Consider the following 16,153-nt stretch of genomic DNA (forward strand, 5'->3'; position numbering starts at 1 on the left):
CGAGAACATTAGTGTAGTCAAGAATAACTATGAATATTGTGTGGCAAGAACAAGATGAGGATATTTTGCTCGAGGTAAAGGTGAAGAATATCAGTCTAAGATCGAATTGAAGATCTGTGCATGAAGTATGCAAACAAAAAGTTAATATTATTTTCACAAATTTACATACAAAGATACCAATCCTTGACTACATAAAATTAAGAGCAATCTTTTCAAGTAATCTTCAGGACAGCATGATTTACAAAAGGTAAAACCAGGTACACCAATGATGGAATACATAAAATACCAGAAGCTGAGTAATGAACTTGTATGCATGGTTGTTCATGACATTCACTCTTCACAGCCTTCTTGACTATTGCTCATTACCTTATTACCATTTGGTACACAAGCAGACAAATGTCTGAGAACATGTTTATGATACATAAGCTGGTAGTTGCTTGTGATAATAGTGTCCTAAGAAAGAAACATCACTAGACACAGTAATCCATGGGGGAGCATACAATATACGAGCATTTTCAAGAGCAAAATCATTAAGAATCGGCAATGGAATTCCCCTCATTAACTGTGAGTTCAGGTATGGTATGAGGACGGTTTTGAGGACACTTGATGTCACTGACTGCAAATGTTTACACAGTTCAAAGAGTAAGATTCATAACAATAGCCTTAATATAAAATAACTAAGGTTTAACAATCATATACATGTCAAAATAGAACATTGGAGAGGTTCATTTGTGCACATGAGATCAAGTTTTATTTGTGCTAAACTGATAGAAAGTCATGTATGGTTAAAATATTACATTTAGTTCTTAATTATCACTCTGTCAAACTTGGGAATATTTTTTGTTAGAATAAGAGACTTATGTCCCTTAGGAATTGGCTCACAAAATGTAATCAAAGGTCTTTATAAGACCTATCTATATAACAAGAATGGCAGATAGAAGAATTTGAATTTCTGTCTTTTGTTAATCTAGCTTTAGCTATCTTTCCAGCCTCATATCATAAACCATGTGCAGATTTTTGGTTTCTGAATGGATTGATTATGTAAAATTTGAAAGGCTAAGTGTTTGTAAGAGGTTGAAATTTATTAACACATGTTATCTGCTTATTGAATTATTCTAAGGTTTTCAGACCTATCACTAATAAAAAAGGAGAGAGGAGATCACGAAGGGCATTGGAGAAAATAGTTAAAAGGATTTCAAGATGAACAAGATCTTAAAAGATTCAAAGTAATCCATGTAGCTGAGAAGTGTGATAAGGCATTTTGTTGTTGTACAATTTCATCCAATTTCACATCAAAATACGAAGCTACAAGCAGAAAAGACTAATACATTTATTCCAATTTACCTGAATCAGATTCATGTGAAGTTTCCCTATTTTACTCCATTTCAAGTTGGTGGAAAACTTTTTCAGTTTAAGCCAACCAGCAAGATTGTTTCCTAAGATCTCTGCAGCACAAGATGCACTAAAATCCTGTACCAATTTCCAAGGTTTATGGACAGTATTAGATAAGTAGAATCTTAGACATTCAGAGAAAAAAAAATAGGCCTCTCTGAAAATTTAGTTAGAAGATCAACACAAGATTGTGTGAGAGAGAGACCACATGATGCCAAAAATAGTGGAAAGCTTGAATTTCATATAGCAGTATATTCTTTATGAGGGATGGCTACTTAAACAGTGTAAGCATCATCAAACTTTAAACTTTGCACTTTGTATTGGCTTTCATTAAGCTTACCACCGAGATGCATGCAACAGGTATGACCTCACCAGCTTCCAGAACATTGAGTATTATATCTAAGGAAATTTTGACACCAACATCTTTGTTTGTCACTTGTATATCCGGTGGAGAAGACACAGAGATATTAAGATTCATGTCATCGTTTGGATATTGCTTGTATAATTGAGGAATGAGGAATCTCCATTCAGCAGTGTTCAGAAGTTCTTGATCAGGTAGTTCATCAACAGTCCACTGCAAAGTATCTGCCTGAGTGAGCACAAGAACAGCAAAAACCGTCAAAACTATATTTCAGTTTATAATAACACAAGTATCCAACGCAAAAAGCTTTGAATACAAAATTTTTATTGAAGCCACTTAATTAGACATAAAGCCTAATCAGTATCAGCACTGCTCTTTTCAATCCTACAGATGTTGTGGTGCAGTTCAGCAATACAAGGTCTATTGGAATTCAGTAAAGTTATCCTAATATTCCAAATTCAGAGAGATTCCAACAACACAAAGCACCCTACTAAAGGCTCCACAATCAAGTTTCACTATTATAAAAAACACTCCAATAAAAGAAGTAAAAACTTCAGAAACTTACAGTGAAGTAAACCAAGGAACCGGATTTGAAAACATTTTCATGCAATGAAATTGTTATCATCTTTGATGAAGGGTCAACAGGGAAAACAGAAATGCCTGAACCTCTGTGGTAACCTTGAGGTGCCAAAATTTCATTCCTTCCTGTGAGTAAACCATTGATGGCTAATTCAATAGCAGAATCACTTAGCACAGGATTGCTCACGAAAGAAACATTTAGAGCAGCTGTTTCGTCTAATGGGATAGTCTTTGGAAGAGAATGTAATAACACATCAAGAGTTGATATCCCCTCATTTATTTTCTCAGAAACTGCCTCTTCAACTGCAGATGCTATACTTCCTGCAAAAGCATCTACTAGCCTGCAATAAAATATAAATTATTGGCATGATATCATCAAATATTATATATATCAGGGTCTAGATACGAGTCAAGCTTTGGTTCTTTAGAAGAGAACACAACTCGGGAGGATGTTGGAGATCCCACATCAACTAGAGATTAGAACATTTCATAGTTTGTAAGTGGGTGCATACCTCACCTTATAAGCCGATTTTATGAGGTTGAGTTAGACTTAAAATACACTTCTTAATATGGTATCAAAGTCATTTTCGAACATATCCTAGCGAGAGTTTCGTGTCACTCGTTATCGTGCAAACCTCACCTTATAAGTCAGTTTAAGTCCACTACTTAATAGAGGATATCAGAAAAATAGTTTTATATTCCCTAGAAAAGTTTTTTGTTGCTCAAGATAATGGAACACACTTATCTGTCCTATCGGTTTCATGTCCCACACTAAAGATTGAAATATAGCGCAAGGATTATATAGTTATAAGCCAAAGCCTCCCTATGGAATTGTGAAGCCTAAATCAGCAATAGAAGAACATAATTCTATGGTAGAGCATGTGTAACAGTTTCTAGTAATAAAAAACCATTGCTAAAGAAGGTTCCTTACACTTGGTAAAGCCAAGCTGCTCCACCATGCAACTTTATGGACAAATCTCTGACATGGCATCCAGAATCCAGGAGAAGCAGCTTAAGAGTTCCTTCTTGATTCGTTAAATTCACAGTAAGTCCAACTTGCAAATCATTAACCTTCCAACATATCACAGCACAACAGAATGAGGAATATAACACTAAGCAGGTACAAAAAAAATTATTTGCACAAAAAGTGCATTACTGACAGGTTTTAGGCTATCGGACACTGAAATACATTGTGCCTTGTATGAAATTTCAGCCATAACCACAACCAGCCAAACCAATTCCCATCAAAATGACCAACTTCAGGAAAACACTTGTTATTTAGTTCAAGGTCAAACTTTCTTAATTAAACCACAATGCTACGAAGCAAATTATAAGCCAGCAAACAAATCGGTGCAACTCTAGAAAAAAAAAGGAAAAGAGTTGTATTTCACACTGTCAACCAAATGGAAATCATGGTCAATATAAATTTTTAAATGGCTAGAATATAAGTCAACCATAACAATTTGTAATTCAGTGACACTTTACTAGGCCAGTGTGTATACAAATTACTCAAAGATAAAGGGTTTAGTCCTAAGTAAACAAAAAAGTGAATAATATTCTGGAATCTGGATTCATACCCTTGCAGTTGCTGTTCCACTATCAGAAATTCCAATTGGGACTAACCAGCTGCTGACAGAGTACCTCCAATTCAAGCTCAAGTTAGCAGTGGCTCCTGAAACAACAAGAGCAATGCCTGTCTCTCCTGTATTAACAGATGAAGAATTCACTTGGATATCATTGATAGAGATTTCAGAAAGAACAACTTTGGCTTTTCCAACAAGAGGGACTTGAACAGTCTTCTCAATCTGTGGCAACTGGGACAGAACAATAGAGGCAACAGCTTGGTCTATTAGAATATCCTTGGCAAAATCAAGGCCCTTATCAGATATGGTGATGGAGACAAAACCCTCTTCATGATCTTGAACACCAGTCGTGGAGGATGAAAGGAACAGAAGGCATAAAAGAAGGAAACAGATCGAGGGTGCCATTCAAATTTTGCAGGTGGACCCTGCTGAGGATCGATCAAGCTAGTATCATTATGCACCAAAGTTATTTAAGCTTGTCTTGAGAAAACAAGTTTTGACAAGATCAAGGTTATTTTATCATGTTTATCCAGTGAAAAATGAAGACTTGAAACACACCCATATGATGAAACACTAAGGAAAACCGTCATAGCTTTTCTTACTATTTTATCTTTGGAATAATCATGAGTTTCAATATTGTATTGGATAGGAAGTGAGTTGGTGAAAACAACGACCAGGAACAGCAACTGCGAATGGAGATATATCAGCAAGTTGTTGGTTTCGGAGTTTAGTTCAGATTGATTAATTATTATATTATTATTTATTATTATTAATTTGATATGGGACTGGCACAGCAATCATCGTGGATCAACATAAGAGCTACCTTACTTTCTCAATCCATTTATTACTACTAAGTTATACTGTACACTAATAAAATACGAAGATACTTATAATTTTAAAAAATTAGTTATGAAGAAATATTTATATATTATATAATTACAAAATTCATAAAAACATAAATTTATATATTATATAATTATAAATTATACGAATTGATAATAAAGATTTATATAGATTTATATGCACAATTATATTTTAAATCTTGTTTGAAAGAGAAAGATATTTTTTATGATTAAAATATTTGTTTTTAATTTTTATAATCATAATAAAAAATTATATAATAAATTTAAGATTTTAGAAAATTAATGTATTTTTTTTTCCTAAATTGTGTTAGAATCATACTAAAATTGCTTCAGAAATTCAACAAATATTTTTAAATTTGACACTTCACCGATATATATTATACGAATGTCGTACAAATATCGATATTTAATACGTGTGTATAACACAAACACTTCACCGATATATATGTATGCCCTACGAATGTCGTACGGATATCGATGCCTGGCCTAATAGGTACCAAGAAAAAAAAAACTAATTTTCTTTTTCTTTTATATTATATCATTTTTTTTCCCTTTGATCTCTATATTTGTCAGATAGGATTTGGAGTATCTACAAATCAATTGTTTAATTTAATAACATGTGAGCTCGTGACCCACGCGACCTATATTCTGATTTCCAACTTCTGAAAATACATTTAACCTTTTCCTTTATTTTTCCGTTGGATAAACTGACACAGAAAAAAAGAAAAATTATTTATTGACAATAATTTATAAAAATTATAAAAAATATTTTATTTTCTTGAATTTTCTTATGAATTTTATTTTCTCCCGCTATACTTTTAAAACACTGGTTAATATTTGCTTTTATATTTTTGTAAACATTTTAAAATGAAATGTGGTAGATTTTTCTTAACGCATGGTGTATTTGAAAATACACATGCACCTGATCCTTATGGACCGTGACTTTTCTTAAAAAAATGTTATTTATTTTATTTTCTAGCATGTTTGAAAATAGATTTATAGTAGGAAATAAGACAATTTTTTAGATTGTTTAATATGAGAAGAGAATGAAAAAAAGAAGTTAACCGTTTTACCTGGTTAGTTGTATAAAAAGCAAAAGAAAATAAAAGTTCACTGTTTTCTTAATTTTTGCCACTTTTTTTTCCCTTCTCTGTCAATTGTTCCTTCAAAATTCCACAATATCAACTTAACTTTAGTTGGAGCATTCCCAATGATACAACCATGGTGCAGAGTTAAAAGTTATGAAAATAATGATGATAAATTTTAACTAGCTGCAGAGTTTATGGTTAAGAAAATAATGCAATCATAAAATAAGAATTCCAATAAATTTTACACAAGGATTTCATTAGAAAAAGGACCCTTTTCATTAGCATGTGAACCTTCAATAAACTCAGGCAAGGCAAGATTTTAGAACCAACCAACAGGTGTAAATTTTGAACAATAACGCATTCTACAAAGTTGAAGATTATAAAATTGCATGACCAACCATGATAATCAAAACTCAACTAGTGGGGTTTTTTTTCCACAGATTATATTTGGAAAGTTATTTCCCAACATCCCCTGTTCCAATCCAATCCAATTCAATCCTTTCCAATCAAGTTTTCATATATGCAAACGTCATTTCCCCTCTAACCCTCTGTCCATCACAGCTTTTGAACGAACAAAGGCAGTAATAATATATTGCAAATCACAAACTAATTCACAATACTGCTATAACACTAAAGATGGGTGAAGCAGACCAATGGGATGCAGAATTCCTGTGAGCACAACTCATTTTCCCTTCATTAATTCCTCCCGAATCAGAAATCATCATCTCCTTGATTCAAGTCTCCCAACATCAATATGAGCATTTGGATAATAGAAAAAAATAACACTTCATAGGAAGTAATCCGGTGCTGGTTTCTTCGCAGGTGTCCCTCTTGATTCCTACATTCCATCAAAATTTGATAATCAATTTGGAAAGTTTTAGCACAATTATATTTTCATATCCACAAAATATCCCACACTATCATCATGAATTAGTGAAGAACATGGAACACCAATTGTTTGCTTAAACATGCAAATATAGTGCAATCAAAATTAATACTCAAAACAAAGTAGGATAAAAACAGTCATTCTCATAGTACTGAACCCAAGGTCATGAAAAGCACGTTCTTAACCACATAAATAAATGAATTTGACAATAGAGTGACTGAAACTAATATTGCTACTACTTTAGAAAATCGGTACAGCTCAGTAAATGTCAGGTAATTTTTTTTGCATACAAACCTGTGGAGCAGCATCAAACACCCGGAACTGCTTATTAAGATTTCCATCCAACTCAAGAATTGCAGCTACATTACCACATCTATAACAAAGACGAAAAATGTCTTAATGAAAACCACAGAACACAAATAAGAAAAAAAAAACATTTTAATCTATTAGGTACCTGTAACAATAATTTGGAGCTGACCAGACAGTAACTATCTGGTTATTGAACATCCATTTATATCCTTCCATTACCAACTGATGAGCACGACATATATAGTCAATGTTGTTTGAGTGGTTAAAGGAAGTAACAACACTGCCACCAAATAAGAAACCAGCACCACGGGGACTGAGACCCCATCCTTCCACAATATCTTCAGGATCTGACCATAGGAGGTCACACATGGCACCATCATGAGGTACTTCTTGCTTCCGATCAATAGTCCGTATCTAGATATGAATGATAAATAATATATAAAATATTGCTAGTATACAATCTAAACAGAGACAAAAAATTAGGGTAAAATTTCTAACCTGATCCAGTGTTGAAATTGCAGGAGAAAGACCCCCATGAACACTGAAAATCTTGTTTTCAATTAAGGCGGACAAACTGCAGTTTGTTGTTGTCAACATACGAAATTATTAGGGAAAGCACAAGCTACACAAACTAAATCTGTAAATGCAGTTAGGCTGTTTTATGAGCAACTTGCCACAATAATATTTCCATTTATATCTATTTTTTTTATTACTTCTGTGCACTACGAACCCTTGCAATTTGACACTTTTTTTCAACACTCTGAAGTCTGAAAGGTTGTTAGCATCGAGATTATATCTAGGGATGAGGGATGAAAGATCATTTAACCATGTGATCGTACTAGGATCATACCAACAATTATTTAAGCATATTAACATAAAAGTGAGATAATGTAATTAATTAATGTGTAATTACCACAGATTCAAATAAGAATTCAGATATTTATTTTGCAGTTATTGTATTATTAATCATGCATCTTTGTTTTATATTTGATAATGATATCTAATACGAGAAAAAGTAGGTACAGGACTGATAAGTGAGCCCAAAGATTAAAAAAAACATTTTAAACGAAGGCCCAAATCAACTCCAATTCACAGGTTTTCTAAGCCAACAAAGTAAGAACAGAGAGGAGAAACACTCCAAAGAGAAGTGGAGAACTGAAACACTCAACACTAAATTCCTAGACACTACAGAACAGAAAGAGTCCAATCCAAGTCAAAACGGTTCCAAACAAGAACGGAGGACAAACAGAACAGAAGGAGAACTAAGAGAAGCTGACTAGAAAGGTCAAATACAGAGAAAACAGGAAAAAATCTCAATTTCAGCTAAACCAGTTACCCAAGCCAAAATAAGCTTGAAATAGAGAATAAATGGCAGAGACAAGTTCGAAAAGGGAGGGTTTGGTTGTAGTGTCACATAAAGAAGTGGAGGAAAGATTAGGGCAAAATTATAATTTTTCTCTACCAGGTCATAAAACCTAACCCACAATTTCACAGCTCTGCAACTCAAGGGATAGATAATTCCTCAATCTTTGAGCTGGCACCATAATCCCACTCTCCTACAATTCTACATCTGATCAAACACGGAATAGACATAAAACTTGAATATAAGATTCTAGAAGTAAAATTATTTGTTTAACATCACTGCTCTCTGACTGAGTTCAATCCCATTATACAATATATGCAATTTACCTAATGATAAAAAGAGGTGATGAAAAAAGTGTACTGAAGAATTGCTAGCATTTCTCTCAATACATCTACTAGACAAGTCTGTCAAAATAACCAATAGATGGATTTTAAAATCACACACTCAAACTTCTCTCCCTTTTAAAATACACAAAGCTTCCTTCTTGTCTTAACTCAGCTCAAGTAAACTAAAACCCCTTTCCTTCTTAAATAGAAAGGGAAATGTATTGCAAGTACTTCCGAACATGAATGAGATATGAATGAGACGGTTGCAAGAATAATAAAGAAAAATAGTCCAGAAGAAGTTGCTGAAAAAATAACTTCAATTTTGCAACAAGACCATCAAACAGAATTTTCATTTTTAGAAAAAAAAAACATTTCAAAGAAAAACAAAACAGAGTCCCTGCACCCATAAAAGAAACAGATACTAAAAGTAACAAGAGAGCAATTAGCAAACGCATAGCATGGAAACCATTTCAGGAATTTTATAGCAAATCTAGCATTTTACTCTCAGGAATAGCTCCCAATGCAAGACTCAAATCAAGTAATCTTTATATTAACATCTCAATCTGCTTTATGTCATCCACGTAAACTTGTGCATAAAATCTGGTGATATATTAGATATTAGCAAACCTTAAGTAGTCGAATATATCAGTACAATATCTCCATACATTGACTGAACCATACTTTCGAAGGCACTCATCATAGAATCCATATACCTGTCAAGTGAAAGATATTGAATAAGTTTTCTGGAGACATAAAATGTTAGTATAATTTTTAATGTCTTTTTCTAGTTTTATTCATCGTGCTTATAAAAAGGGATTTATTTCTTTGTGCCACTTTAGCTAATAGACAAACCTGAGTGATCTGACGGCTTTCATGGTTTCCCCTAATGAGTGTTATCCGATCTGGATACCTCACCTGATTGTATAACACTAATTAGTTACAACAATAATGAACAAAATGAAAGTAGCATCATTAGGAGCACAAAAGAATTAGTTCAAGACAACTGACAGAACCTAGTTGTCAAAATAAAATCCCTTTATCCTTTTTTTTTCTCTTTAGGTATTTAAAAAAATGATAAAGAATAATTCATCAAGAGACAAACAAACTAGAAAGAATGAGAATGGCATATAAAATGAGCATAAACTCAAAAGCAAGCCAACAGTAGTCTCTTTGTATTATAGACAAAGGAAACCCTTGAGCAAGAACCCACAATGAGGATGCAAATAAATTTCTGTCTAGACAAGAAAAGTAAAACAATGAAACTGCTAATGCTAAGTAAAATCCCTCCTATTTCATTCCATCCAGCTGCACCAAAAGACAGCCAAACAAACAGACATGAAAAGCCTTTTATTCTCCTTTTCATGGTTCTCAAACTCTAGGGTTAACCCGTAAAATTGCTTTTTTATTGTTTGGTTGTGTTAAGCAGATTAAGATGTTGAGAAGTGGTTCATAGTCTGGTGATAGCACTGTTGGTACATCTTCATCACTTCCACCTAGAAGTAAAAATGTTGCGGGAAATAGAACAAATATTGGATGGAAACATGGAACAAATGTTTTAGATAACGGAAAAAAAGTGAGATGTAATTATTGTTCAAAAACATTTATTAGAGGCATTTTCAGATTCAAACATCATCTTGTTGGTATTAGATATGATTCTGAACCTTGTGTTTCAATACCAGAAGAAATTAGTTTTAATGTTGAAAGTTGTTTCAATGCTAAGGATGCCTCATTGAAGAAAAGAAGGTTGAATAGCCTTGAAAAAATTTATGGCGGTGAAGAGAGTGAACAGACTTTTAGTAGTAGCAAGATATTTTTTAAAAATCTAGAGATAGTGTTCAAACTACTGTAAATCAATTATACAAGACAGGTGCTAAAGAAAAAGTTGATGCTCAAGTTGCTGAATTTTTCTACCCAAGTGTCATCCAATTCAATGTTATTAGAAATTCAGGTTTTGCAAAAATGTGTGACATGATTGGGAGATAGGTGTTGGCTATAAACCTCCAACTATCAGGATGTTAGAGAGAAGCTTTTGAAACAAGCAGAGGAAAAAACTGATCTACTCCTGCAAGAGTACAAGGTTGAGTGGAAGAGAACAGGTTGCACAATTATGTTTGATGGGTGGACAGATAAGAAAAGAAGTTCAGTTTGTAATTTTTTGGTGAATAGTCCTAAAGGTGTTAATAAGTTCATTTGAAATGGTACTTCAAGTTCATGAAGTTAATTAAGGTTTTTAATTTTCTTGATTTGATTTATATATTTACTATAATTTCATATTTAATTATAGGTTCATATAAAAAGAAGAAATTGTTTGCACCAAAAAAAGATGAATGACTTGGTTTATGTGATGTATAACTTGAAGTTGAAAAATAAACAAATTAGAAAAAACTGATGCTCTCCCATTTGATGACATTGAGTCTGATGGATAGGTGAAGAAAGAGGTAATGTTAAGGTTGAACAAGAACAAGTTGAAGATGATGGTGGAAATGTTGACTTAGCTAGAGCAAGTTTAAATGATCCAACTCTAGATGCACTTGATCTTGATAATATAGTTTTTTATGACAATTTTGATGAACAATTTTCATCTGGAGAAGAACTTGATGGAGATGGTGATCAAGATCTTGGAGATGATTTAATTAGAGGATTAGATGAAGAGACCTATAAACTTGATAACATTTGTGTTGTTTTAGTTATTAAACTATTAACTTATCACTTTGAGAACTAATATTTTGTTGGTGTATTGTATGAACTTATTTATTTTAATATTGTGGAATTGGTATCATGAATTTTATCTTATTTGTTGAATTTTTATATGAAATAGACTCTTAAATCTGTTTACAGACCTCCCACAAGTCTACATACTCTGCAGTCTGATAACCTTTCTCCCTTTTTACTGACAAAATCTTAGTCACAGACCAGATTAATAAAAAGATCACCAATAATAAAGCATCCTCAGGTAGATTTTCGCATAACATTAACCGCATTCCCACCCAAAAACTTGTACAGTTTCGTTCCAACAATAGCACATTGTGTTCCCAAAACAGAAAAGGCTATTTTATAGTTCACTCAAACACAATATAAGTACTGTTCACCAAACCAGCGGCTTGGAAGCCACGAGAGCAACTATATTTCTGCGATATACATTGACCAGACTAACTGAAACATTTTTTAAATTGTTGCAAGGAGGCCCATAGCAGATCTAACGCACACAGAAACCATAAAATACACACATAACATACAACACACTTCCAACAGTTTTATCATACAAAAAAAAAAACAGACTATCACCTTAAGAGCGAGCAGAAGCAGAAATGTTTCAACTGAGTAAAATCCTCTATCAACAAAATCCCCAAGGAACAAATAGTTAGTCTTGGGACAATCCCCTCCCACTTTGAAAAGCTCCTTCATGTCATAAAACTGACCGTGAATATCACCACATATCTGCACAAAGAATGACACAATCAACAAAACTAATCAGTTGAACAGAACCAACACACCAGAGTAAACAGCAGCTTCACTCTAACAGGAAAAAAGAAGAAAAACTAAACACTCCCAGTGTGCCCCATGACACTCTGCACGCAAAAACAAACAAACAACGAATTTTGCGAACAGGCCAAAACAAAAGAGCAGGAAATCCACCAAATCCCCGGAAAGAGCGACACGTAACCCTTTTCATCACTGCATACATAACATTCATAACAAGCCCTAGATAGGTCTAAGACCAAGAAAAGTAGTTATCAACTAACTAATCGTCTTGAACGAAAAAACACGAGGTAATTCCGTTGAGCGTGAGCAGAAATCATGCGAAAAAAGCAAGTAAATTGATAATGAAAGGAAACCCAAAAGGCAGAAACCTAGGAAAAATGCAGAAAAGGATAATATTGAATGAAGAGAAAAAGAGGGGTAGAGTGACTAACGGTGACAGGAGCATCGACCCTTTGAACGTTGCTCTCTTCGACGAGGATTTCCATGGCTTTGAGGCACAGAGCCTTCACTTCAGACTCCTTCAGAGGCTCACACCTCTTCAACTGCTCTATCTGCTTGTCCAAGTCTGATGACATCTCTTCTCTCTCTCTCTCTCACTGTCTCTGCAACCCCTTCTTCCCCTCTCTGCTCTTCTGCTTCAAACCTTCTACCTTTTGCAATCACCCTCTCTATTTTCCAATATATTTTCCAAATTCCTCACTCACTCCCAAGTCCCAACTCGTTTGCTTTTCATTTTCTTTTATGCAGAATTCTGCACCAGATCTTTTTTCTCTCTTCAATTTATATTAAAACACTACCTATCTCTCACTCCAAAATCAACACTAATCTCTTTGTGCAGAGATTCATTAGTAACCATTATCATAACTAATTTCTCACTAATCTCTCTCCACATATATTTTTCCTCACTCAGACTCCAAGCTGAAACCCTAATTTGTGTAAGAACCAATGAATATTTTTTTGGCTACACTTGATATTAAAACCCTAATTTTTTAATCAACTCCCTCTAATTCATCCAACAATTACACTTCAGATTGTAACTCTAATCACAATAATCATCTAACGCTGTATTGATAACAATATTTTTGTGTTTCAGTAAAAAAAAATAGAATTTTATAATATATTTTAAAATAGAAAATAAAAAAATAATTATTTTCAATGAGGTAGGTCATTGTTTACTATTTAAATATGAATAGAAGGTGTCAGCGAAATTTAATGTAATAATTAATAAATTTATTAAGGTGTTAAACTCATTGTTCAGAAATGTATTTCGTAATAACATATATAAATGTTTATAATTATATATTTTAAAATATTAATTACACTAATAGCAACCTATACATATTTCTCTATGTAATATTAAAACATTATAAACATATTTTAATTTTAATTTGTACTTATTGCATCGAAAGGTTAGGTTGAGAACTGCATATATAAAATAATAGAATAAACATACATATTTAATCATTGAAACAATGTCTAATTCAACAAGAGTCTAAATTAATGGATGTGTGTAAAATAATAAAGTGATGTAGAAAGAAATGTTCAAATAAGATATAAGTCTAATAAAAAAAATCCTATAAATAGAGGATCAAGACAATAGGTAAGGTAGAGTAAATTTTATCTCATGAATATTTAACTATTTCTGACTTTAGCATCAGAACGCCTTGCAGATACACACATTTATCCGTGAGGAGGAGAAGCCGAGAATCATACCTGGAGAGAAGTCAAGAGTCATACCTAAAGAGAAGTCCAAAACCAGAAGATCGGTTGAAGAAGTTGAATCTTGTCAACTTATTTAAGTACCAAGGCAGTAATGGATCCATATGTCGATAATTCATTACAATTAAATTTTTTTTTAATAAAAATTGTTAAACGATGTGTTGAATATTAATATTAACATCACACCTTAAAAAAAACATTTATGAATTATTTGGACTTTTTTAAAAGAAAGACACGAAATAAAATGCATTGCAAACATTATTACACAAAACAGGAACTTGGACCTATGATTTCAAAAGTTGTCAAATTAATGCACTCTTCAAATTGTTCAAATTGACTCTTATTAAATTTGATTTTTTTTATACTACTCATATTTTTGTGTTTGAATTTATTTATAGTCTATTATAATAATAATTTATTAAATTTATCATTTCACTCACTATCATTCATAAATATATAGTTTACATATGAGTTTGAGTGTATCAACAAGAAATATATATGCGGAAGATTTTACATCTACTAAAAATAATAATATTTTATAATATATAAATAAATACAAATATCACATTAAATAATTTTCAAATATTAAGTTAGATTTTAATTTTACTTTCTAATAAATAAAAGTAAAATAACAGGAGAAAGTTAGCAATAAATTAAAATTAAAATATGATCAATCATTAAATTATATAATATACATAAAGATTTTGTCTATGAAGATGGTATAAGCACGACAATAGAGAAAATGACAACACTATCGAATAATATATATCCAACCTTTATAGTAACTTCTAGACCAACATAATTATACAATAATTGCTAACAAATATATTAAACAATAATTGGATTTTTCTTTTGATAATTGAATGAAGAAGACGCATAAGAATTAATGACATAAGTTGTCGTGAGTAAAACGAAGTAAGGTAATGAATTGATTTTTTACTAAAAAATATAATTTCACATAGAATCTAAAAACATTTACTAGAATAAAAAGTACAAGAAATGACATAATACTTCTAATTAATCTTGTTAAAAAATCCAAACTGAAATTTTAAATAAACGTATAAAATTAAAACATATTATTAAAATAGTTTGAATTTCAATTTATATATGAAAAATGCTTAAATCCAAAATAAACATCGCTCATTCTAACTTTTTGACTCATTGTCTATGAATTACCTCAACCCAATTCTAAAATAAGTTTTATTTTATTTTATTAGTTCATAAAATAAGTGGGTTGAAAAACTTAAACTCTAAAAGCTCCCATATATAAAGTGGATTACCATAAGGGTTAAAATGGATTTGGTTATTTTAAGAAATCAACTAACTCTTAAATATTTTTCATAATTCATTCAAATATTCTAAATTATAAAATATTCCTAAATATTACATTAGTTATAAAATAGTTTTTAATTAATTTATACTATATGCAACTTAATTAGAAGGTTAGGGTATAATCTAACTTCTCCAACTAGACCGACCCAACCTAACATTGTCTAACATGGATTCAATCTTACTCAATCCTACCTCAACATAAATTAAATGACTTGATCTAAACTTGGTCTAGCACGAACCCAACCGAACCCAACTCAAAGTAGGTCTCGACTCGACATAACCCGACTAACCTAATGTGCTCCAACTTAACTAGGCTCGACGATGACCCAACTATACTTAACCCAATGTGGACTCATCACAAAACGTCCAACATGAACCCAACTCGACTTGGCTTAATGTGAATCTGACTCAATTTACCTAAACGTGAGGTGGGTCCTACTTCACTCCGCTTGAGATGGGTTGGAGATGACTCAGATTGATTTTGACCCAATTAGACTCGGCCCAATGTGAACCCAAGTTGGGCTCAACTATACCATGGTATGTTAGACACAACTTAGTTCAAGGTGGGCTTGCCATTAATCAACCCGAGGTGGGCCCAACATTACTTAGCTTACACAACTCCATTTGACCTTATGTTAATTAACTATACTCGACCCTCTTGTAGGTCCAACACGACTCGACATGAAGTTAGCCCAACTTGACCTAGTCCAATGAGGAACAAACATAACTCAACTTGATATGGACTCAACACGACTCAACCCCACATGAACCCGATTTGACTCAGCCAAATGTGAGACTGACTTAACTTGGTCTGAGGTGCGCCCAACTCAATTAGGTCAAAGTTTGGCTTGACTTTATTAGTTTGAGGT

At 32.6% G+C, this 16,153-nt stretch overlaps 2 protein-coding genes across 2 annotated transcripts; both read right to left on the reverse strand.

The window, feature by feature from the left end:
• Positions 1-121: 121 nt before the first annotated feature.
• LOC137823318 (putative BPI/LBP family protein At1g04970) lies at positions 122-4,644 on the reverse strand. The gene is made up of 6 exons (XM_068628399.2): positions 3,910-4,644; positions 3,264-3,403; positions 2,319-2,673; positions 1,733-1,981; positions 1,345-1,470; positions 122-616 (listed from the first exon to the last, which is right to left on the reverse strand). The coding sequence occupies exons 1-6, from the start codon at positions 4,318-4,320 to the stop codon at positions 413-415; spliced, it is 1,485 nt and encodes a 494-aa protein (XP_068484500.1). The 5' UTR covers positions 4,321-4,644; the 3' UTR covers positions 122-412.
• A 1,539-nt stretch (positions 4,645-6,183) lies between these two features.
• Positions 6,184-13,278, reverse strand: LOC137827291 (serine/threonine-protein phosphatase PP-X isozyme 2). The gene is made up of 8 exons (XM_068633577.2): positions 12,665-13,278; positions 12,036-12,188; positions 9,603-9,665; positions 9,378-9,463; positions 7,560-7,635; positions 7,207-7,475; positions 7,047-7,125; positions 6,184-6,704 (listed from the first exon to the last, which is right to left on the reverse strand). The coding sequence occupies exons 1-8, from the start codon at positions 12,806-12,808 to the stop codon at positions 6,654-6,656; spliced, it is 921 nt and encodes a 306-aa protein (XP_068489678.1). The 5' UTR covers positions 12,809-13,278; the 3' UTR covers positions 6,184-6,653.
• Positions 13,279-16,153: the final 2,875 nt, after the last annotated feature.

The sequence above is a fragment of the Phaseolus vulgaris genome, chromosome 8 (assembly GCF_051622355.1).
Source record: "Phaseolus vulgaris cultivar YP4 chromosome 8, ASM5162235v1, whole genome shotgun sequence".
Taxonomy (NCBI): Eukaryota; Viridiplantae; Streptophyta; class Magnoliopsida; order Fabales; family Fabaceae; genus Phaseolus; species Phaseolus vulgaris.